Consider the following 23,724-nt stretch of genomic DNA (forward strand, 5'->3'; position numbering starts at 1 on the left):
GAATTTTTGCCTCTCAGAGCTGGATGCTTGGCCTAGCAGGCTGCCTGCAAGTTCAGCGTTGCCATCTCAGCATCTCACAGTCTGCCATATGGCGAAACATCAGTCTGTCGGCGTTTAAAGCCTGCTATCAAATATGTGCAACACTGGGTGTAAAATTACACTCGTGCTTTGCTCACAAGCTCTTCTAGCTGGAGATCAACGTGTGAGGGCTGCGGTCCAAAATACTGCACCAAGCTGGCATGACCTGAGCTGTCAGTGTCAGGCTGGGGGTTCTGGCACAGCTTTCCTTTCTGCGAAGGACCTGGACAACCCTGCTTCTTTGTTCTCTTGAAGAAGCTCCACCTGAGCCGGGATCCAGCCTTAGCTCATGTTTCAAACTAGAAAGTAGCACAGGGAAGGCAAGCTGTCTTGGCTGTAAAAATAAACTTGAGACAATCACATCTTAGCACATGCGCTCTCTCCTTTCTCTTTCCCCGTCTTCCTTGATTTCGGCAAGCAATCGCAGCTGTACGTCTTTCTACCAGAACTGCTCAACCTGAGCAAAAAACAATTTTCCCAAGCTCCTGGTGCTCCCTGTTCAGCAGTGCCCCAGAAACCCCAAACAGCAAGCTACGGGGCCCCAGCTGCTGCAGAAACCTAAGAGGAAGCAGCATGCTTGCACATCAGCTGTATTGTACTTGGTTAGAAGTCTGTTACTTTTTGCACATTGAAGTGAGGAATAGTGCACAGAGGCAGGATGGAAATCCCCCTTGGGCAGCAGCAATATACAAGTGAAACACTCAGAACTTCTTGCCTTTTCTGAGAATTCAGCTTCCCGGCACCGTGGCTCGTTACCACCTCTCCCACAGGGCGGATTTGAGGTTCAACTGCAAGGGAGGAGATGGGGCCAGCAGATCCAACAAGCTACAGGCATTATACAAACAAACAGACCAACAAGAAATAGCTCGGCTGAAAAGATTAAAATAAAAATCAAGTTTTGCAAGCAACAGAGGTGCACTTGATAGAGGGAGAGGTCAAGTTACTCTGAGGAAGAAATTAAACAAGCCAGAGTTTGGAAGGACATGTCCAAAATACATATATCCATTGCCTAGGGGCATACAAGGGTAATACTGCCTACATTTAAGTGCTACTCTAAATTCAGTGGAGCTCCAGTGGTCTGACCTTTTATACATTCAGCAACGCCCAGCTTCTGTGTTCGGCACAAACATTTAATAGCAGAATTCAAGACTCAGTATGTTCCATCAGATTTTAGTCTTATGTGGAAATTAGTGCATGTGGTAATCTACTTGTACAACAACATGTTAAAAAAAGTTTATTTTACATTATATACATTAGAGAACATATTTCAAAGCATTACCAATCACAACAATAATGCAGGCCATAAATCACTTTAAATTTAGTTTGGCTTTAGTGTATATTATCACAATAAAATATAAAAGAACATATACAAAAAAGGAGTCAAATGTGTGCATTTTGCTAAAACTTGGCATTTACATACTCCATTGGAAAATAGCAATCAAAAATACTTCTGATCAAAACTAAGTTCCTGTGATGCGTAGTAACCATTGTATTGTTTGAATGAGGTAGTAACTAAATTATTTTGGCCATGTGTTAACATCCTAAATCAAAGAAAGTGTGAAAATGGTTATAAGGCCAAAAAAAGTCAAAATGACATCATCTTCGAGCCATTTCCACAACGTGGAATGCTGCTGCCTTTTCACTGTGATATGAAACTATTTAGTAAGACAAACAGTAATACTAATTTTTTTTCACTGTATATGCTAGTAATTCAAACACCTACTGCAGTGTTACAGCAAGGTACCACTATTCTGGGACTGACACCCATCCAGAAAGTCTTGTTTTCAAGCACAGAGAAGTAATCGTAAAGAGAGTTTTAATTAAATATAAAATACAGGTGTCTAACTGGTTTGTTCCACAAAGAAAACTACCCGCGTAAACAAAAAAAAGGGAACTCTGAAGCCCAAGTCATATCCACAAAGTCACAGCTTACCTTTGTGACTGAATACATCACATCTCAATATGTTGTGCAAACATGAACACCAGTGTGTTGCATCAAAATTAAAACAAGATTGTAATCTGATTACAGCCTTGGCTACAATTTCTAAAAGTTAAATTTATTTGTATTAGTAAATTACATATAATAAAATACAATAGTGTCGTTAAATGTACTATATTTGTTCCTAGCATCCCACTTTATAATAAACACATGACAAATCCTTAAAATAGTACCCCGATTTCATTTTTGCATCCTCAGTGACTTTTACATCTGTACAGGTAAGACACTTGTACTTAACAGGAGGACCACTATCTACAGAAAGTCAGTGTAGGTCTTCACCAAGAAGTTTCACTGAAAAATACTGCATATGTACAAAGATTACATAACAGTAAATTAAGCACTTTTGTGGCATCTGAATGCTTGTGTGTCCATACCACAAACAATTCTCATCTTCCTCTTATGCCGTAATAAATTATAAAGTAACTGAAGTCAGGTTACTGCAGCTTTTGTGCAATTTCAGCCAGCCGTGAATGCCGCCGCAGGAGTGCTATCTTGTCGAGGTGAGCTGCTGCACACCATTCTCAGTAACTGTTCTCATGCCCAGCGAGGATATATAGATTGCTGTTGGCTGTTGGGTTATCTGTCGGCCTGCTTTCCAGCACCACGACCCTAAAATGAAAATAAAACAACCACAAAGTCAAAGTGTAAACATTCTTTCTCAGGGTGCCCATTTGAGCAGCATTCATTTCTCTTTCCCTGGAGGCTTGTCGTCCAAAACTGACACCAAAGCACCACTCCCTACTGCCCGTGCTTGTGCTTCCCTGGAGCTTTGCAAAGTTCATCCCTCAAACGGGATGTTGTTAGTCTGTTCTTTGCCTATGGACATGCCAGATGACCAAAGCCCACTCTTCTGCGAGCATTTCTAGCCCTTCCCTGAGCTCATGCAAATGATTGAACGTCACTAAATTCACAGAAACTTCTTCCAGCTCTGAAAGTCCCAGAGACACAAAAAAATGTAAGCCAACAGAATTCTTATAAGAAGCATAATTACATGCAGATCTGTACTACCACTGCAAAGACCATAGGGCATGTCCTACATTAGACCATTCTGTTTAAAGTAGAGAAATCGGCAATCACAGCTTGGTTTCACAAACTGTGAGATGTTTAATCAGGCAAGAACTGCTAAAACTGCTGAACAAATCAGGGTGCTTATGACTCAGTTCTTCTCCACAACCACCCCATTCTGGGAAACTGAAGTCCATCTATCAAGAATTCATCCAAGAATAGATAGCTTAGTTAGAACGAATGCTCTGCTCAGCACGCCCCATGAGGCATTCCCTGCTCACCAGGAGGAAACATGCAAGCTTTTAACATACTGATATTAGATTTTTTCACTTCTCAGAACCCCACTCTTATGAACTCCTAAAGAGAGAGACGTGTTGCTGGAAAAGGTTTCACAGCTCAAGCAGAAGACATGAGACTTGTAATAAAAATGATGTCTGAAAAATCTGGAACTAGAGTTTACTGCAGCACAAAGTCTTTAAACGTTGTCTCAGACTTGGGAGACTATTAGTCTAAGATGGAAACAAATGGAACGGTATTTATGAAGGCATGTTTCTCCAAGGCAATGATTTGCAATGTCATGCTCCATTCTGAAGTCAGACTTGTTTTTAATTTAAGCTATGCTGTCTCCTAACAACAAAGAGAAATGACATAGTAAAGCTGAGCTCCGTGCACATCTCACTGGCACCAGGAGATTAAAACCCTCAGGTCAGAGATGAGTGTTGCTTACAATTACTCATTACCAGAGAGCTATCAGGTATTGCACATAAGGCAGAACCCTCAACCCCCAGACAGCAAGAATTGCCATGAGGTTGCTAGCTGACAAAGCCACAGCACTATTCAGTGCTGTTGATGTTACAGGTAATTATAGGGCTGTGCATCAAGCTTGGACAAGTAGCATATGGGGAAAGCCTCTGGTTGCTGTGGAGCTTATTGGTAGTTCCAAAATGCTACAAGAGAGTGTGCTGCCTGCAAGTAGCCTAAGACAGAGACGATTCTTAAAAACTGAAGTCTATCTTTGTACTACATATGAATGTGCTGCTGGTGAAACTGTCATGTCAGCACTCACACTCCAGAGACAAAACATATGCTGCTTTCATAGCTGTTAAAGTACAAAGTTTGACAGCAGGGCAGAGAAACCTGAAGAAGTCAGTGACACTCCTAAAATAGTAGTGACTGACTTTGCAAGCTAATATTTGATCGATGGGTCAGACAGACACAGTATTTGCATCCTGCAAAAGAAACACCAAAGAACAACTATGCTGAGAACTGTGAAGAGCTCTTAAAAGGCCCGAGCTGCCATGCTGATACAACTCTCTTCTGTGGGTGAAATTGAGATATTTGCATTTTTAAGGTGAGGGTTTTTTTTTGGTTTTTTAGCATTTGTCTCACACAGCTGAGCATCTCAAAGCAAAGATTTTAGTAAGTTAAAAGAATTACAGCGCAAGGAAAAAGCTCTTTGGAGATTTTAACTACAGCCAATTATGAGCTTCCTGTCATGGCTGAGTACTTCTGGAAGCTCACAAACTCTTCTAGAAGAATTTTTATTTTTTTTTTTAAGAAAGAGAAATAAAGTTTAAGTGATGAAAGGTACACATGTACACAAAGTAATGAGTAAGACAGCTAGAAAAGGAATCACAAGAAACATACAGAATATTTTTAGAAGGTATGAGGGAAACATTATGCCTCAATTTTAGCATGCTGCATTCACTTCTCATACCTGTCAGATCCCAGAAGCCTGAATATCCTTGTATTATCAGAAATTTCTTGTGTGATCTAGACAATAAAAATAAAACAAGTATTTACATGTTAAGTGCACAGGTGATTTTTAATTATTCTCTTTAGGTTGGTTAAAAAATAAACAATGGCTAATATTACAAATCTACTACTCAATTAAGGTGGCTAGTAAGTTCATTGCAAATGTCACTCATAAATGAGATCTAAAACGTTTGGTTTTGTTTTTTTCCCAGTTCTTGCCAAGTAATGTAAGCTCCTCTGGTAGCAACTGCAATCACATCAGCAAGGCTCAGCACTGCATAGCACAGCACCTGAGCTACTGGCACAATTCTTTTCATATTATGACTGAAATAAGTACCTCAATGGCTCTAATTGGTCTCACTCTACAGTAGATGTCTGAAATGGTTCAGGTAAGCCACACACAATGCCTATACATTTCACTGGAATTCTCAATCATAATGATGCAGTAAGTTCATCTTTTGAAGACCTTGAAAGGGAAACAATTGAATTTGTGGCACTTACACCCATTGTGTAAAGTAATCTGTACAGTACTCTGATGTTTCATTGTGTACTGCAGTTGAATTGTACTTGTGAGATATGTCTTTATGATTATATGAATATCAAAAGTAGCAAAGAAAATAGTATCTTAACCAATAATGCCAACCAAAGTCCACTGAATACTCCAAAGGATATCAAGTCATACTGTGAGTGGGAAGCAGTGTTTCAAAGCTCCCTTTCTACATAGCCACATTTCTGAAGCCAGAAGAGATGTTTCTCTCCTTCCTAGACCCTAGCAGTATTAGCTGTCTTAAGTAAATACACTTATGGCACAGAGAACTTAAAAAAAAAAAAAAATTCATAACAATCAGGTGTCCCACTCTAAGATAGTTGCTTCAAGTCTACGTCTTGGCCCACATTCTAGTCTTGTCTCAGCATTCACACGGTGTTTCACCTTTCCCGATCAATCAATCAAGTCACTGTGGAAGGTCACAGTTGTGGAGGAAAAAGGTGAAATAATTTTACGAGTAGCTAAAATCATTCCCAATTAGAGCAGACAATATTAGGCTAAAGAATTAGTAATAATTCAGATTCTACTAAAGTCTTCAAAGAGAAAATGTGCTGCAGTGTTAGGATGGTAAGGGTGTTTTTTAAGGGTGTTTTCAGGTGTAACAGCTTCTTATACACTACACAATTCTCACAGAGTAACAAAGGTGGTCACGATCCATGTCAAAGAATGCAGGCTTTTCACATTACCACTGAAAACTGGTTTATTTTTTTTCTTAATGGTTGTAGCTACTAAAACAGCCAGGAGTGATAAGGAATTTTAAAAGACCTCTACATAAAAAAGTTTGGGGTGACTTTCTGGCAGTTGCTCAGCTCAGCTGTCTGTTCTTCATCTGGATGCTGGCTTTGGGTTGATAATAACAAACCAGGAAGACAGTGTTCCTTATGCTTTACATAAACAATGTAAAGCATCCATTTGTGCTGCCGCACTCTGGGGCATGTCCTCTCACAACTGGATCAGAGCTTCTGAGTGCCAGTGGGTGGAGTAACATGCTGAGCTTTGCACAATGCTGCTAGCAGCAGTCTGGAGTTGGAGAAGTGCCTAGCGGCATCATCATCTCCTCATGCTCTGAGCTAACAGCACAGGAGCTACAGCTCACTTAGCATTATGAGTTCTTGAGAAAAGGACAGTCATGCCTAGTGATCCACCATGCAGAAATACCATAAAGTGCATTTGTAGACCTGGAAACAGAAAGCAGGCTGACTACAGTGTCTGGTCCAACTTCCCACAAAGAGCAGGATTACTGTCACTGTAGATTAGGTCAGCTGTAGCTCTGTGCAAATAAATGGAATGGTGTAACAATGTGGAATATCTAGCTTTGGCATGGTATGACTACACATGTGCCTTAAAATACAACTGGTCATAATGAACTCTCTCAGCAAATGTGACACTGATGAAGCAGTTGGTGAAGTCTGTAAGCATTCTTTAAAAATCCAATTAAAAGACTCATTAAAATCCTATACAAGACAGTGTTTTCACTTACAACTGGTTGCACAAAATTTACAGCAGAAAAAAAGGAGTAGGGAAGGTATTTACAATGATTTGGTACAATTTTACACCATTACTGGCAAAGCCTACATTCAGGCATCCACCTGTGGCAGGCTAAGGGGCTAATAGCAATGGTCTTCAAATGAATGTAAGCAAGAATTAGAGTTGGATACTTCTTATGGCATGAGACACACTTCGAAAAAGATTCCAGTTTCCAGGTCTAACCTAGACAGTCACTGAAAAGTTTTAATCTTTCTCAGCCCACAACACCATGCATTTATCCTGAACTTGACTTATATTAGGAACTAGAATTTGAAGCAAAATGCACTACTCACCTCATTTGATCTGAAACTCCTTCCTTGCATCCCATGTTTCCAGAATGCTAACACACTGTCCTGTAGACAGACTGGTAACAAATAAACACTGTAATCAGTTTTCATACATAATACCAAATCATTCTTTTAAGGCCAAAAGCATATTGCTGCAGTTTTAAGATTTTTATATATACATATTATGGTTTCAAGTTCACCCACACAGACTGCAAAACATCTCACAAGCATCACTGAACATGCCTCTGAAGTAGCTGCATTTATTTCTTTAAAGAGGAGAGTTTAAAAATATTCTCACTCAACTAGGAAAACAACTTTCTGCATAGGATTTTGTCCTAAAAACAGTCCTCACTCAAAAGACAGTCCCTCCCAAGTCTAATACTTGCTGAAAATACAAAATAAATTTTAGCCAAAAAGTTGCAGCAGTAACTTCTAAAAATATCACTGAAGTGATATTTTTAATCCACCTCACAACTATTGGCTAATGTGGTCTTTATCCAACAGCTATACAAAGCTTTACAGAAACCTTTACTTCCCAGCCCTTCCCCATGTCATACAAACAGAATGATGTTACAGACCCCTGCATTCAAATCTTCAGAAAGGAAACGCCCATCAAGGGCCTTCCTCACAGAGAGGGTAAGTGTGGAATAATCTGTCCCACCTGCATCCAGCATCCTACCTCTGTGAATCAGGGCAGGGATACAGGAAACAGAGCAGAGCTCTTTAGAAACGCTTTTAAGGACTGAGAAGGACAGCAGTAGCTCACTTGTGATGAGCAGAAACAGGACTATAGCACATGCAGAGGTACCAACAGCGAGCAGCTTCAGGTACACTTGCTCTTTCTCTCTCCTCGTTCCTAACTAACAGGAACCATAGAAGCAATGTTTTCCACGTCACCACTGGAAAATTGTCAAAATGGATGTATTATATATCTCACAAACCTAACTCATTGAGATTCTTTACAAGAAAATAACTGGTGTTACTGATGTGACATGTGATGTGTATCAATTTAGTCTTTGAGCTGCTTTATGAAGACGGACTACATGAACACACATGCAGAATGAGTTAGCCATGAGTGAGTCACAGGGTTTAAGTACGTTGTATTAAAGTTTTCTTTTAGAGGCTGAAGGTCTCCGTCATTTGCAGACCATTTAGCCTAACAAGGGAAGACTCCAGAGTTAATACTCTGTTTGGATTGCTCCAGGGGAAGCACGCTATGTAACATGCTAAACCGCCCAACACAAAGTGAAATGCTCAAGATAATGTTTCACATGCCAAAAGACTTTCTAATTCTGTGCTGTAAGAGAAAACAAGCTAATCAAATATTCAGTATTAACACTGACTTACCTATTGATTCAATCTGAAAGTCAAATGTGAGTTCTGATGACAGTTTGCGGCTGGATTTTAACCTGCCTTGCAGATTCACTATTTTTATGCAGCCTAGATAATAAATAGGATACACCAACAGTTAATCTTCAATATGACCTAATTTGAAGACATACAGTATGCATGAACATGTACATGTACATATATATTTAGCTGATATTCAAACTTACAATCCAAACACACCAAAATGGTATCTCTCTCCAGCTGTGTTACATGCACAACACTTGTCTCTGTAGTGTCTATAAAAAAAAATGATAGTGTTAGTTCATAAAATAACTTACCATGAAATCTGAAATGGAACTTCTAGAGACTGAGACAGTTTAATGGGTTAGTGTGATTTTATCTGTTTAAAACCATCATCTTACCAGTGACATTTCTCTTCCCTTTGAGAGCCATGTCCATTTACCCAACTTGTTGATTGTGACAGGAAAACTAAAGCTGTAATACTAACGCATGGACTTAATCTAGTCTTTCCTGAGCCATATTGCAAAAACAAGCTCACGTGTACACTGTATTTTGTGCACCTATTTTATTCCGTAGGACTCATTTAATATTGCTGTTGTAAAAAATGTATAATGTGGTACTGTCCACACTAAACCTGAACAATGTTCCAGTCCATTTTGCTTCTGCCTTTATTTCTCGATCTTGCTAGGGACATTTATATTAGAACTTAATTCTTGCTGCTATTTTTATACTTTCTATCCACAAATATTAAAAAAAAAAAAAAAGGGGGGGGGGGTATTATTGGAGTATAATTTCCTTCTCCAAACCTGCCTTCTGAGTTAAGCTGCAGCAGTCTCCATCATAGCAAACAGGGAAACCTGACCCACAAGTGATCAGTGGACATGTCAACTCAAAAAGAAGCGCTGTTTACAATTAAACAGAAGACAGCTTTCATTAACTCAGCACTGCTGCCAGTGATTCTGTACACATTCTTTTTTGCAAAAAAAGAAACTCATTAAATCTGTTAGAGATGAGCAATTACATCATGTTATCTGAAGTATCTAATAAAGTCTATGGTCCTGTTGAGAAGCTAAAACCCTCTCACAGATGATGTCAGGAGTGCGCTCCTTGAGATGGCCACTCCATCTTTTATTCTGCTGTTTTGGAAGGTATACATTAACAACTGAACACATTTCTAGTGTGTAACCTTAACCAAAGTTGGATATAGCCATGATGAAAGCATGTAACAGAAAGACTGGAGGACATACATTTGTACACCCACATCATGTGATGTAGAAGCACGTGCTGCACTGGCTGAACCCAACAGGAAAGGGAGGGAAAAGGAAGAAAAAAGCAAGCCCCTGCAATAAACGACAGCTACTTTTTTTTTTCCTTCATGTCTTCATCAGACATTCACAAACAAAATGTCAAATGTCAAACAAAGTCTGACCATGTTAAATGCTCTCCTCGCTTAAAAACACAAAAAAATCTGATTGCGTTATTGCCTTCTGTCAGCAGAGGACAAGAAGTAACCAAGAGTTTAAATTAGTGTTAAACAAATAAGAGAAAGTAACAGACATAAGGAGGGAACACATAAATGATTCAAGAAGGCTAAAGAAGTATTTTTGGAAAGAATAATGCAATGTTAGATTATGCATGTGAATAAAATGAAAAGAAATGGGGAAGGAATTACTGTTCTTATATTTACATACTGACAGACAATATACTGAAAGAATGACAACAAGATGTTATGGTTCAAAGAAATTCCATTTGGCATGCTACTTTTATTGACTCTACTGAAGAGACAGAATGAATGTACAAGTTTGAAAATAAAAGGCACTAACTCTCAAGCGATAAGTGCATTAGTTGTCCAACCGCTGATCACTTTGCTTTCTGTAAAAAATTTTTAAGCTTTTCAGCAGCAAGAAAGTCAGCAGGCATCCTTCCAGTGGAAACCACTCCTTAGTGAATTCCAGAGGATACAATTAGCCATACACGCCTATGTTGTCCTGTGCTGGCATATGCAAATTCTCCATGGATCAACAAAGACTCTTCACCTAGCAATAGCTACGTTATTTACTGCTTCTGTACCTGCAAGCCACGACTCAGCTCACTACTGTCCCTAGGTTTAGAGAGATTTTTGCAAACTTTTAGAAATATAATTCTTAGCACACTTCTTTTCAAGAGTTTCTACTGTAGTTCAGACGGTGTGGCCTCCTCACTCATACAGCACTCAGAGTAGTGACGGACAGGTGCTTGGATTTCTCTTATCAGCGGTCCTAACTCTTTCTTATTCCTGAACAGAAACATGCTGCTCCTCAGCAGAAGGCCAGAAACACAATTTCTGACCAGATTGGCTAATTATGACAAAACCAAACCACACCTACGAAGATTTTGAAAGAAATCACTCAGAGTGTTGTTCTAATTAAAATCCATAAAGTAAACAGAAATCACAGTGCCAGAGAAGAGCACATAATGGCACAGCGGGTAACAGTCAAGCACAGCCTTATTTATGAAAATGCAAAAACTACAACTCCATCTTCGAGATCGTAACAGTAATTCAATCAGTTCAATTATAGAAGCATTAAAAAAGGAAAAAAAAGGATGCATAAGCAAGCAGGTACAAAGGATGCATAAGCAAGCAGGTACAAAGACCCCTTTAAACAAAAAACTTACTTTAATAATTTAAGCATTAGTTTTGTCAAAGGCAAGTACCTTTCTAGTATTTCAATTAAAATAGAGCAAGGAACATTTCTGAAAGTAATCACAACAGCATGCACAAACCTGTTTCTGTAAACCATGAAGAGGTAGAATTTGGGTTGACAGTCTCAAACTTCACCACCTGGTTGAAGTCTCTTCCTCTGCTGACACCAACACAAACTAAAGGGAATTCCTGCTCGGGGACTACCAACATTTCAAACAATCTCAGTGGACAAGGTACAGGAAAATCTATGTGCTAGATTAAGAAACAAAAACATATATTAGAACGGAAACAAGTCAGAGTTACTATTAGCTACTTAAACTGTATCATAAATGTTATCTTGTAGACTTACTTCTTCACATAACAGTAACTGATAGATACAGAAAGCCTGAGTTGAGAAGATTAGAAAGTCCTTGTGCTGATTTAGTTAAAACAGACTGAATGTCTTTCATCACGCGAGCTCTGTGCAGCGGCTCGCAGAGAACAGGAGTGCTATACCCAGGATTGCTCTCCCTGGCCATGGAGTCTCTAAGCTCTAGAGCTTCCCAGGCCAATCAAGTCATAGCAGCTGCCTCTCTGCAAACACATGTCCACCTTGGTTCCACCTTTTCTGATAGTGTCAGATAGGGAGAAAAACAAGCATTTCTGGGCACCTGGAGGGTCACAAAGCACTGAACAATTGGCTACCTTCTCTCCAGCCTGGGAGCAAGTGCACTCTTAACTGTTATTTCTCCATTTGGCCTTGCCTCAGTCTGAAGACCAGAGTTTTTTTTAACATTTATCTAACTGACAATGCTCATACAGAGAAGAACGTTGTTCTTCTACTGAGGCATACTTAAAAAGAACCCCAAAACATTCATATATTTTTAAAGTCTGTAAATATCAATTGCAGACACTTGAGTAATTAACTTCAACGTAATTTAACAGAAACAAGTGTATGCCTAGTAATAACTAAATTGTTCTGTTTTTTAATAATACAATAAACAGCTAATAGTTAACCATTACAAGATAACCAGAATCAAACGTCAGGGAATTTCATCTTATTACATTACCTTGATTAACATGAATTTTTGCATTGGTTCAACCCATTCTAACAAAACAATACTAGACTGTAGTGCTCCACAAAGGTACTTGTGGCCTGTGTAGGGATTTCTCACTGTCAGAGAAGAAGAGGTAATATACATTAGTACAGTAAGCAAATGCAAATTATATATGATTTTCAACTAAATAACACTTCACATATTTCTGGAAAATAACCCCTCCTATCCCACTCTAAGCTTTCCTAAAAGGAAGCTGCTGAAAAGTCAACATTCACATTTGGAGAATGGCAGCAACAAGCATGCTTGAGCAGGGCTTGCCTTTCTACTGAGTGTAACAAACTAGCAGCTTGTGCAAAATAAGCCACAAAAACTTTGACTCTCACCAAGAGAACTGTGGCGTGTTTGACATCTTCAACTCAAAACTGAGTGCTGATTCTTGAACTTGTAGACAGGATTTACTATTTTAGACAGGCTAAATAATAACAACAGTATTAATAGTAAAGGTGCACACATGCACGCTTTAAACATCTTGCTCCAGCATGTTGATTTGCCTAAATTATCTCCAAATTACCATGAGAAGCTGTTAAGGAACAGTTTTTTTCTATAAGACACAGACACTAGGAATTGAATAGTCACTGCTGTTTGAGAACTGCTCAGGTGTTTTTTAAATACCATAATGGCAAGTCTGAAATCCAAGCACTGTATTTCTGATAAGCACTTGCAGGTCAGCATGAAATCCAGTTTTCAAGTGACACACCATTTCCACTCAACTGAACTTCCTATTTTTATCAGAGCTCAGTTAAAAAATGGAAGAGGTTGATAAAGTTGAAAAACTGAGCACCATGAAATAAATTTGATTCTACATTAATGACAAAATTTCGCTCCTTAATGTATATGCAGGCATCACTTAAGTAGTACAGGGGCTGTTCCAAAAGTAATGCCTCCTATTTCATTACACTGGCCCACCACATTAGAGGCAGAAGTCGGTGGTACGACAGTAGAGGTTGAACCTTCCCACAAATATCCCATTACATTTTGTTGCTGCATGACAAATGGCAGCAGAGGGGCAGCCTGACAAAATTGCATCTGACACGGAGGTGCACATGAAGTAAAGGCGTGGAAGTGAATTCCTCCACGGAGAGGAAATGGCATCCAGTGGACATTCAACACTTGTTAAGTACTGATGGAGACCACACAATGGATGTGAGCACAGTGAGGCAGTGTGTGGTGTGTTTCAGCAGTGGCAACAGCAGATCACATCTGCTGGTGCAGATTTGTACAAGCGTGGCACATAGGTTCACTGCTGACAAAAAAGCACAGCTAGTGGTATTTTGTAGCTGAGAATTTACTCTATCAAATAGCATTGTTGCACTCTTTGTATCTGCAGTCATTTCCAAGGAAATAAATAGGAACCATTACTTTCAGAGCAACCTATCTGAAGATCAGATCTTAAACTGCAGCAAACTAACCATCAGCCACCAGGTAATTAACAACAAAGATCAAGTAATAAGCCCCTAACCCAGAATGATCTACATACATGACAAATCATACTCTTGCTACCCCACTGTCACGAAAATCCACTAGCAATCCACTGGCATCTGAAACATCAAAACTCTGTTTCATTAATCCAAGTTCTCATTTGCTACCAGTCAAGCCAACTGCAAAATACAAGTTGCACTTGCCATGACCCTCAGTAAGGCTGAACTCAGCAGCAGAAACCACAGAAAAAGCAATTACCAACACCTGTAAACAAGAGAAAGAAGACCAGAACTTCTGGTCTTTTTCTGCCTCCTACGGCCCTGCTGATTTCCCTAGGCCAAAGAGATCATCACATACACCGCCCGCAGCAATGTGACCCAGGCTGCACATAGTAAGCAGGGCCCAAGGGCGGGGGATCTGTCACCTCTCCCCTTAGATCTGCCTTTTGTCATTCCACACCCCTAGATTACATCCAGAACACTGAGGAGGGAGAGGCTGGGAGTTTTCTTTCAGCATCCATTAACATTCACAGAAAGACCAGACTCCTCAGCTAAGGCAAGGCCTGGATGAACATAGTACACAATGTTAACACCCTACCACACCCTAGAGGATTTGTATCCCAGAAAAAGTCAAGTTTTAACAGGCAAACTGGGCGCAGAAGTGATAACATAGGTAAGAAATTTCTTAGCAAAATTAGGGAGATTTTCGTTTTTCATCAGGGTGACAGACGCTCACTTACCACTCAAAACTTCCTGTATAATTCCTTATATCAAAGAACTGATCATGGAACTTATAACTCGGAATGATCTCCCAGTGTCATTTCTCCCTTTCAAAACACTTCTTAACAGATTACGTATTTAAGTTTTAGGCAGTTGGCACTCTGAAGATATTATAAATACTTCAGAGATCATCCTCAAAGATTCAAAAACACTCTGTTTTCAGCATCCAGTATTAATAATTGGAACTTCTGCTAGGAAATCGGGCTACTTAACCTGATAACATATTTTAAAAAGGTCACACTCTATCCATGGAGATTAGTTTCATCCTGGGGGCTGGCTTAAATTTGGTGCACTCTGCTTCCTCGCATTTTCCTGAGAACTGTCTTTATCTTTAAAAACTAAGAGAGAAATGGGGAAGTTTTCACTGCCTAAATGCAAAAGACTAATGTGAATGAGTTCACCGTCTGCAGATGCAAAGCTCCACAATAATTACTGAAAAGCCTCTTCTCCGAAAAGTAACAAGTCTTACTATTGCTCCATTTGTACTGCTTATCAGAGCTTATTCTGCAGATCTTTACTTACCGACACAACATTTTTGACACCATTTCGTCTCAGGAATTTTTGTAGATACAGCAAATTTCCTGCAAGATAAACACAGAACTATCAATCAATCAACTAAAGTAACTGAATTTCCTTTCAGAAAGTTGCTGCTGTGAAAATTATATTTGTCCATCAGAAAAACAAAACATGTATTTGTTTCTCTCTTCTCAGAGCAACATGCTTAGAACACACAAGATTATCTCTCGTCAAGCACTGAGATGTGCTGAGTTATGCAGCATTATGAATGCAGTTAGAAAACAATCTGTAACCTGTTACAGCAAAGACAAGGGAAATAAGGGCATACTAGTAATAGCTATGAGCCACCTGCAAACTAACACCTTAAGTTTTTCAAAGCTTTTTGTAGGCAGAGCAGCATGAACTTCAAGAGAAGATCTGAAGGAGGACAGGAAGGCAGTTTTGCAAGATTTCATTTCCTGTGCAGGAACATTCCCTGAGAAATCCTGAGAATAATTGCTTGAAAAATTATTAAATAAGCAAGGGGAGACGGTGCTCTTTGCTGGAAATGGGAGTCAATGCCTCTAAACAGACTAGGTGACAACAAACTGTATGAAAGTTGACCACAGTAGCCTCAAAAGTGAAAATTACTCATTCGATAGATGGTGCAGATAAGATGGGAATAAATGGAGCAACAGACTGATGCTGCAGTCAAAACTACGAACTAGGAAAACACTTGTACAGTATTTCAAAGCTGTCCAGAAATGACTAATAACATACTAGGACTGAGATGCACAAAAATAGTATTAGTCACAAGTTTAGGCTGGGAGAAGTCAAGAAAGGCTTAAAAGAACCTACTCAGGGACACTCAAAATAAGGAAGCTGGACAGGAGATTTACCACAGACTTATTTTCTGTTTCTGAATGCTTGCCTACCAAGTATCATTCTGAGCTTCAACCATTTGGCAGATGACCATACTGAAACTTACATAATAACTTCAAATTTTATTTTGCTTTGTATTTTCTCTGCAGGAAACTGTTTTTAATTCACCTTCATTATTTTATATTGTACTCATCACTATAGTAACTAAGATCTTGCTGCAGAACATACTTTGTGGTTTGGTAAGGAACAAAAACTATGCTCTTCTGCGTAAGTCAAACATAATTCTAGTAGTCTGCCTGGCTAATGTTACTACTGTGATGCCTTACAGCTAAGGGATAAGGCAACAAAACAGATTATCTAAATGAATCTGTCCTGCTTTTGAATGACTAGCTTGGCACTTGTACATTCAGGTTATGCTGCATTTTTCTTAGGATGCAGCAAGACCGAACAGGAAATTTTTCCAAGCCTTCTGGAACTTAGGTGAGGTATCGTTTCAGATTGAAAAAGGTCTGAATTTGTTCCTAACATGACCCATGTAATTATGAAGGTTATCAGTCTACTGCTGTTACAATCCTCAGCCCAAAGCCACCCAGATGAAGCTAGCTTGGAAGACAAAGGAGCTGAACTGTTGTGCAGACACAAAGACAAAAACATTTCAATACAAATTTCTAAGAATTCAACCTCTAGGAAGAACACAATTTTTAGATAAGTGTTGCACCACTATGCTTGCAGATGGCTGAACAAAAAGTCTCTCCCAGATCTGAAATGTTAACAAGTTGGCAGTAGTACCAAAGGTAAATGAGAATCAGGTCTGCTATAAAACAATTTCCTAACAAAAAAGCTTGTCAAATAAGAAAATCCAATGATTCACTAAGCCTTTTAAGAATCAAGTTGCTTTGCAAACTAGGCTAGAGTTACCATCCCCTCCTTGATTTGAACAAGCTCTGAAGGCTTGTTTGGCAGCCAGCACTGCATCCAGTCTATGGGATTTTGCACGCTCTTGCTAGTAAATAATGTCAGAGGAACTGCATGCATGATGCACTGTAAGCATCTGGGGACAGAAATTCTCCTGTAATACCTTCCACTCTGGCCTGCAAGAAATGACTTGCCAATGACGTGAGATAAATCTATGTTCCAGTTCTATTTTGCCCAGCTTTCAGAATAGCCTGTCAGCCCATTCCTTCTGCAGTCAGGGTCATCTTGACAATCCCCCCGATGATAAGCTGGGGAAATCCATTTAACTTTTTTTTTTTTTTTTTGATAGAACAGAAAACGAGCACCAAGAACACATGCAAGTAATTAATTTAAGACCATTATTTCTAGTTGCCTGAAATATCACAGGTACAATACTGACCCAAGATTTTGTTTGACAGCTTGCCATACTAGACTATAGCTTCCAAGAGCTATGCCCAGAAACTAGAGGCTTCACAGCAAGGCGAAATGTAGCAAAGCCCATTTCTTTGTTAAGAATATAATCACATCTCAATTCACGTAAATATGGAGGGTCTACATTCTGATTAATGTCCACATGAGTTACTTATGGAAATGCATGAACAGAACTCCAAATTGTTTGGGATTCCCTGACTTTCACAACCATATACCCTGAATTCTTACAATCAGATATTATCTGATGAGGTGAACTTACCTGGGAAGTATTCGGTCAGGAAGTTTATGTGCTGGAATAGCAACAGGTAACTTTTGCATTTGCCTTGCATAATCAAAGAGTCCTGGCAGATTATGAGAATATAGCTGAGAAGCTTTACCTGGAAATAAGAAAAAAACACTTCAAATACGAAAACAAATGTATACCTGCACTACCACCCAAAGATGGCAGAGTAACTTACCAGATATTGATAATAAGCAATTGTTCATGACATATAACCACGTACACCTTCGAGGGAATAGCTAATAAAGGGAAGAAAACCAAACATTCAGTTCATTTACAGAAAATGTAAACACATTACACTGATTAATGTCTTCATAGACAACAGGACAAAACTAATATTGACTTGCTCTTTGTAACAGAATTAGCTCAAGACAATTAATATTTACCTGGATTCCAGAGTTAAGTCAAGTATACCTTAGGCACACACATTATATTTAACATACAGATTAACATGTAGACAATTGGAACATTTTATATCCACGTCTTCAAGTATAGTACTATTAGCCTGCAAAGTGTCGTTATAAAGATCAATCCATTTTTTTCCCAGAAATTTTAATAACCACCAGCCTTTCTCCTTCAGAGGAGAAACACTTAACAACATAAGTGTGATAAAAACTAACACCATTCTAAGAGCCTGTAGTATTCCAAAGTCTTAAAATAATTAAATCTGGCACTTCAAATGACTTTTTAATCTTTATGTAATTACATATTTCTTGTAAGTAATCAAAGAATGGAACAAATGGTCAAGGCAGAACTGCTATTAGTCAAATTACTAGACAATTACTGGAAAGAAGGGACTGCAACTACCAAAATATCCTTTAAGAAAAAAGAAAAATTAAAAATACTTTTTTCCCCACCTCTCATATAACTTCTGGAGCTTCCTGCCACAATTGATCATGGAAACGGACAGCATCAACACGTCTAACAGGTCCATAAATGGATACAAAGGCAAACAGGCAGGGATGCACCCTCCAACAAGTCTAATCCAATGACCACAAAGGAGCTTGAGGGGAGTGGCTATCAGGCAGTGGCAGAGCTCATAAGCACTTCCTCCTGCCACTGACCATTGCATTAGAGAGACCACCTAGAAGGCCATTTCCTTCACTCTTTATAACAGCAACAAGACAACATATTTGAGGAGATCTGTAAATTAACTGAAAGTTTTATCTGCAGGAAAGGAAAATACCATCTTGAAGCTGCGCTAACTTCTGAAAAAGCGTCCTATTTCTGCTTCGTCTGCCAGTGGAATGAAATGAAGTGGAAAATAACCAAGAATAATACTTTGGCTAGACCTAGAGAGAAAATAATAAGTGCAAGAGGACTCAAAAACACTATTTGAGTTGAAATCTTTTGGTTGTTATAATAAATAATGAGATTTAGGTTAGATGTTAAGAAGAAATTCTTCACTCAGAGGGTGGTGAGGCCCTGGCACAGCTGCCCAGAGAAGCTGTGGTGCCCCATCCCTGGAGGTGCTCCTGGTCAGGTTGGATGGGGCCCTGTACAATGTAAGCTAGGTTGTGGCAACCAGCCCATTGCAGGCAAGTTGAAACTAGGCTATTTTTAATGTCCCCTCCAACCTAAGCCGTTCTATGATTTTATGTAGGAAATGGGTAGCACAGGGGATGCACTTCTATTCCTGAAGTCTTTTCATAACCTAAACACACTATAAAACATCTAAACCAATGCTAAAAAAATCTAACAGTCTGGATACATTCAAAATTTAATTTGCAAGTTTGACTGACGTTCCATACTGTGACTGAGAATGTTTGAATCTTAAAATTAGAGAAAAAAACAGCAATACTTGAAATATTCAGGTTGATGGAGTTGAAACACATTCCTCCACTTACACACAGCTGGCTGTTTTGACCAGCACCTCTTTGTGTTTAAGTACTTTATTAAAATGCTTCCTTAACGGCTCACTTAACAATGAAAAACAGAATGCAGCACTTATAGAAAACAAAGACATGAGTGCATAAGCTTCAGTTTATCTATTTTCCTTGTCATTTTTCAAGAACTTCTGTAGGTCTGTTTGGCCTGCAGAGATTACTGTATTAGTGATATTTCTCAGGGTATATTTAACAACTTCAGCAACAGCAAGGTACCTGAACTAAGTTAACTATGGGTTACATGGAGCTCAGCGCCAGCTATTTAGGCCTTCTTCCCCACACAAAAGACACCTCTACAAAGTCTGGACCCTGGAAGATGAACAAACACCAGTGCCTCCAGCTTACAGTGTGAAGGCTGTCCTTGCAAATTCCTCCATCTCGATGGCAGATGCATAGCTCCCTAAGTTAGGGAGAAGGCAGGAAAGAAAACAAGTCTCTTAGAAATTAACAAAAGAGCTGGAGAAGTCACCACATAGAAAAGCCTGCCATTGGCATTTCCCCCTCCCCAGTGTGCCCACCAAAAAAATTACTATTTATGAGATCTGCAAAGACATTATTTTAAAACTGGGGTTCAATTAATTTGAGTCTCATCAGCAAAGCTGCTTTTAAGACTGAAAGAATGGAATTTAGTGTACAGATCTGGCTTCCCTGTAGCCAAAACACCACCTTTGCTTAAACAGTCTACTTTGTAACACAACTTCAAGGAAAACAAAAACTTTCAAACCAACTGTATCAGGGAAATTCAATGCTACTGAATAAATCATTTAACTCCAAGATAATGCACTATGAGGAAATTCAACATATTAATATGTGCAGACCTCCTACTTAAATATGGTTCAACCTAGAAAAAAAAAACATTATATATGATTGCAACATATCCTCAGTATACTAGTGCCTATGTAACTACAGTGAAAAGGATTCTTAGAAACATCACACCAGGTTAACCAGTGGCTAAAAAGTATCAGAAATGCTGGTTTTGGCTGTTATTGTTTTTTCAAAGATGCCAAAACAAATTACCTGCTCCATTGATGTTTCATGAAGTTCATTGAGGTTCAGTGTGTAAATACCTTCTTCTGCACCAAATATCAAGTACTGATCTGTAAACACAAACAAAAAAACTCCAGCAATATTGACTTAAGGAAGGAGGGTGTTATTTTGTTGTTGTTTTTCTTTTAAGTAAGAGCACTCTTTGCAAATGCTTTATTAAAAACAGACCTAAAACAATTACATACAGGAAAACAGGACAACCTATAATAGTCATAATGTTGAAAGCACAGAAAATTAATCTTTCCAAGGAAGCTTACACATTTATGGATGAAGTTGTTCTAAGACTTTATGAAAATAGTTCGGGGTTTTTTTTGTGTCTAACTAGAAAGAAAAAACAGCAGTGAGACAACTATAAGCAAGAATTCACATATACAGATTTCTGACTTAAACATTTCCATATATTTCATGACACCTCCGTGGCTATTTTTTTTGGAGTACGTCAACAACAGTATTGACTGGAAGGCTTTTTCAGTACTTCATTTATGCCTCACTTCTCGAGTATGATTCACCTGTTTACTGTGATTGCAGCTGAAGTTAATTAATGGCCTTGTTTACATTTGGACAGTCAAAGATCTCATATTGAGAAGATGTCAGCTGCAAAGACCGACTTTCATAACTTCAGTTTCTAAAAAACTAAATATTTTCTTGCTAATTGATTCAGCAGTATCTGTCTAAGCAGCCTACAATCTCAAGATGAAACTGAAGATAATATGAGTACAGTGCTACCAGTTTTCACTTCTGTCAAGCTATTCAATAAACTAATAAAACATATGTAAAAATGAAGAGATCTCAAACTTGTACTAACAGGAAGATGTAGGGAAAAATATATATACATCAAGAGAATGATAGAGAAGCAATCAATTTGAAGGAGGACTTTGGGAAGTTGGATTTTTAGAAATAAAATTAAGAGTGGCATCTTTTGGACTACAGAGTTGAAAAGGGTCATGAATCATAATCAAATACGTTTATTTACCTTTATTTAGCATGCAATTTATTCTTTTTTAATCAAAGCTGAAAACTGTGCCCCATATACATTAATATAATTTAAGAAAACACTGTACTTGAGAGGCAGCAGTGGTATAATTAGAGAATAACTTCTGCCTACATAAATATTAAAAGATACTTTAAGGAGAGTAGTCCTGCTCATCTGAACACTACGAAAATCCTAGGAGAGGACAAAATTGGGTAGAAGATATGTAATATACTACCTCTTGTATCTGGATTTATCCATGATGTTGCACAATGAATTTTTAATGGACAGCCATTGAAAACCTTTGAAAAGCAAGCGCCCATCTGTGAAAAAATAATTATATACATGTATATGTAAAATAAAAATAAAACATGGCATTTTCAATGAAATTATTCTGACTTAAAAGTAGTAACAAGTTAAGAATAGACTCATCTGGTGGAGAGTAATCTCATTTAGACAACATGGTTGCAAATCAACTTGGTTGGGTTTATTTTGCTGTTCATTTGGCTTTTTAAAGAGCTATGTTATGGATTAAAGACCCTTCTGAACAAATATGCCACAAATAGCATTTGTGAAGTAGCTCTTTAATTTACTACTCTGATACATTTACAGAACTGACTGCTTTCTGAAGGGAAATCTCTAGCAGAAGATTTCAGTCCTTTTTCAGAATAATCTTAATAAACTTGGTTTATTTGTAAGTGTTCCTGTTCCAAATACAAGCAGATATTAACTTTATGCAAAGGTTCCTATACTCTGTAAAGGGCTATGAAATGGCAGTATCTTCACTTTGTATTAACATTATGAATTATTACTGACCTATAATTGTATTAGCAAATAGCTCCCACATCAGTATTTGGGTATTTTTTTGTGTGAACCTTCTGCTGAAACACGAAGTCAACACAAAGTTCAGGCCCTTCTGAACACAGTTTAGTGTAAAACAATTTCAGAATTAACCATTTCACATTAAAAGAAGCAGAACTGAGATCTTTCTTTGTGTTTTACACATCTCTCTCTCACATCACTATCAGGAACGCCACAAGTTGGTCTGTATTTATTTCCAAAAGAGAAAAATGAAATTCATTAATGGGATCAGCAAAATGTTGAAGACCCCACTGCACAAAGAGAAGGGGAAAGACTTCAGCGCTGCTGCATGACTAAATAAGTCTCAGCAGAAAGAAGGGAGATGACTGCTTTCTAGACAGTAAGATGAACCTTCCAAAGGCATAATAATAACTAAGAGATAAGATACAGATAATGAGGCAGGAATATGAGAAGATATTGACACAGAGTGATCTCAATGTACTGACAGCTTTATGCTGTCTAAACCCTTGGCAGCAAGGAATTTGGAGAGGGATATCATTGAAAGCAATACAGGGATCCTATGGAAGCCCTCTCTCAAGCATGCGGGGCTCTGAAGGCACACTTTGAAAATTCAGATGACAACTGAGGCAGTGATCTCCTGGAAAAAAAGACAGAGAAGTATTTCTGCTGTTCCTGTAACCAACTATGCAATTCTCCTTGTTTCTCTTCCAAGCACTGGAAAGAAACGCTGCACAGCGCAGGCAGGGCTATGCTTGCTGCTAAGACCTAGCTGAGCTCTGCAGTATAAAGATGGATGAAGAAAATGGGGTTGAAATCAGAAGAAATCAACAATTTTTCTCTGGCCTTTCTCAGCCCTCATCTCTGGGAAGCCTACAGAGCCAAGATGCTGCTGCAAATGCTTTGAAAGGGTAAACAGAGCCTAAGGATATCATCTCCAAATATCAAACAAATCCCAAGGATACAGCTGAGAATCATACAGAACAAAATATTAAACTGAGTTGCTAGGGGGGAGTGGGAAACAAAAACACAAGATAAAAGGTTGAAGCAAGGCAACTTGAACTGCCTGCTGCCACAGAGGCATTTAAATCTGGAAGGAATTTCAGGAGGCAAGGCATCCTCTCATTGGTAGGATATATGATGTATCCCCTGAGCTGCAAGCCACCTAAAATAGCAGGGAAAAAGCACACGACCAGAGCAGGTTATTAAGAAATTTGAACCAAGTCTCTAGAGACACAGACAGCCATGCATAGATACCACTGTAAACAGAGTCCCAGAACATCCAGCTATTTTTGAGAGCAGCAACATACTGCAACATACTTATTTGCAACTGATCATTTGGCAACTGATGGAGACAGGCAGTAGATGGGCATGCAAATGACAAATATGCAGAGAGCAGTCCAGTAACAAGGAATTATTTGATCAACTTCAGA

At 38.7% G+C, this 23,724-nt stretch overlaps 1 protein-coding gene across 5 annotated transcripts in view; it reads right to left on the minus strand.

The window, feature by feature from the left end:
* Positions 1 to 886: 886 nt before the first annotated feature.
* The window catches only part of MAP4K3 (mitogen-activated protein kinase kinase kinase kinase 3), an 81,037-nt gene continuing 58,199 nt past the window's right edge, over positions 887 to 23,724 (minus strand). For 3 of the 5 annotated variants that reach the window (XM_031596879.2, XM_090134935.1, XM_090134934.1), the window contains 12 exons: positions 21,711 to 21,795; positions 20,473 to 20,552; positions 17,748 to 17,808; positions 17,549 to 17,666; positions 15,049 to 15,107; positions 12,281 to 12,384; positions 11,312 to 11,483; positions 8,755 to 8,823; positions 8,546 to 8,638; positions 7,205 to 7,275; positions 4,800 to 4,855; positions 887 to 2,686 (listed from right to left, as the gene is read on the minus strand). In XM_031596879.2, coding sequence (XP_031452739.2) covers positions 2,599 to 2,686; positions 4,800 to 4,855; positions 7,205 to 7,275; positions 8,546 to 8,638; positions 8,755 to 8,823; positions 11,312 to 11,483; positions 12,281 to 12,384; positions 15,049 to 15,107; positions 17,549 to 17,666; positions 17,748 to 17,808; positions 20,473 to 20,552; positions 21,711 to 21,795 — 1,056 coding nt within the window. In that variant the 3' untranslated portion in view covers positions 887 to 2,598. The remainder of the gene's footprint in view (positions 2,687 to 4,799; positions 4,856 to 7,204; positions 7,276 to 8,545; positions 8,639 to 8,754; positions 8,824 to 11,311; positions 11,484 to 12,280; positions 12,385 to 15,048; positions 15,108 to 17,548; positions 17,667 to 17,747; positions 17,809 to 20,472; positions 20,553 to 21,710; positions 21,796 to 23,724) is intronic. The other 2 variants (XM_031596888.2, XM_031596896.2) reach the window with 2 other exon arrangements.

This window comes from Phasianus colchicus, chromosome 2 (genome assembly GCF_987193195.1).
Source record: "Phasianus colchicus chromosome 2, bPhaCol1.hap1.1, whole genome shotgun sequence".
NCBI lineage: Eukaryota > Metazoa > Chordata > Aves > Galliformes > Phasianidae > Phasianus > Phasianus colchicus.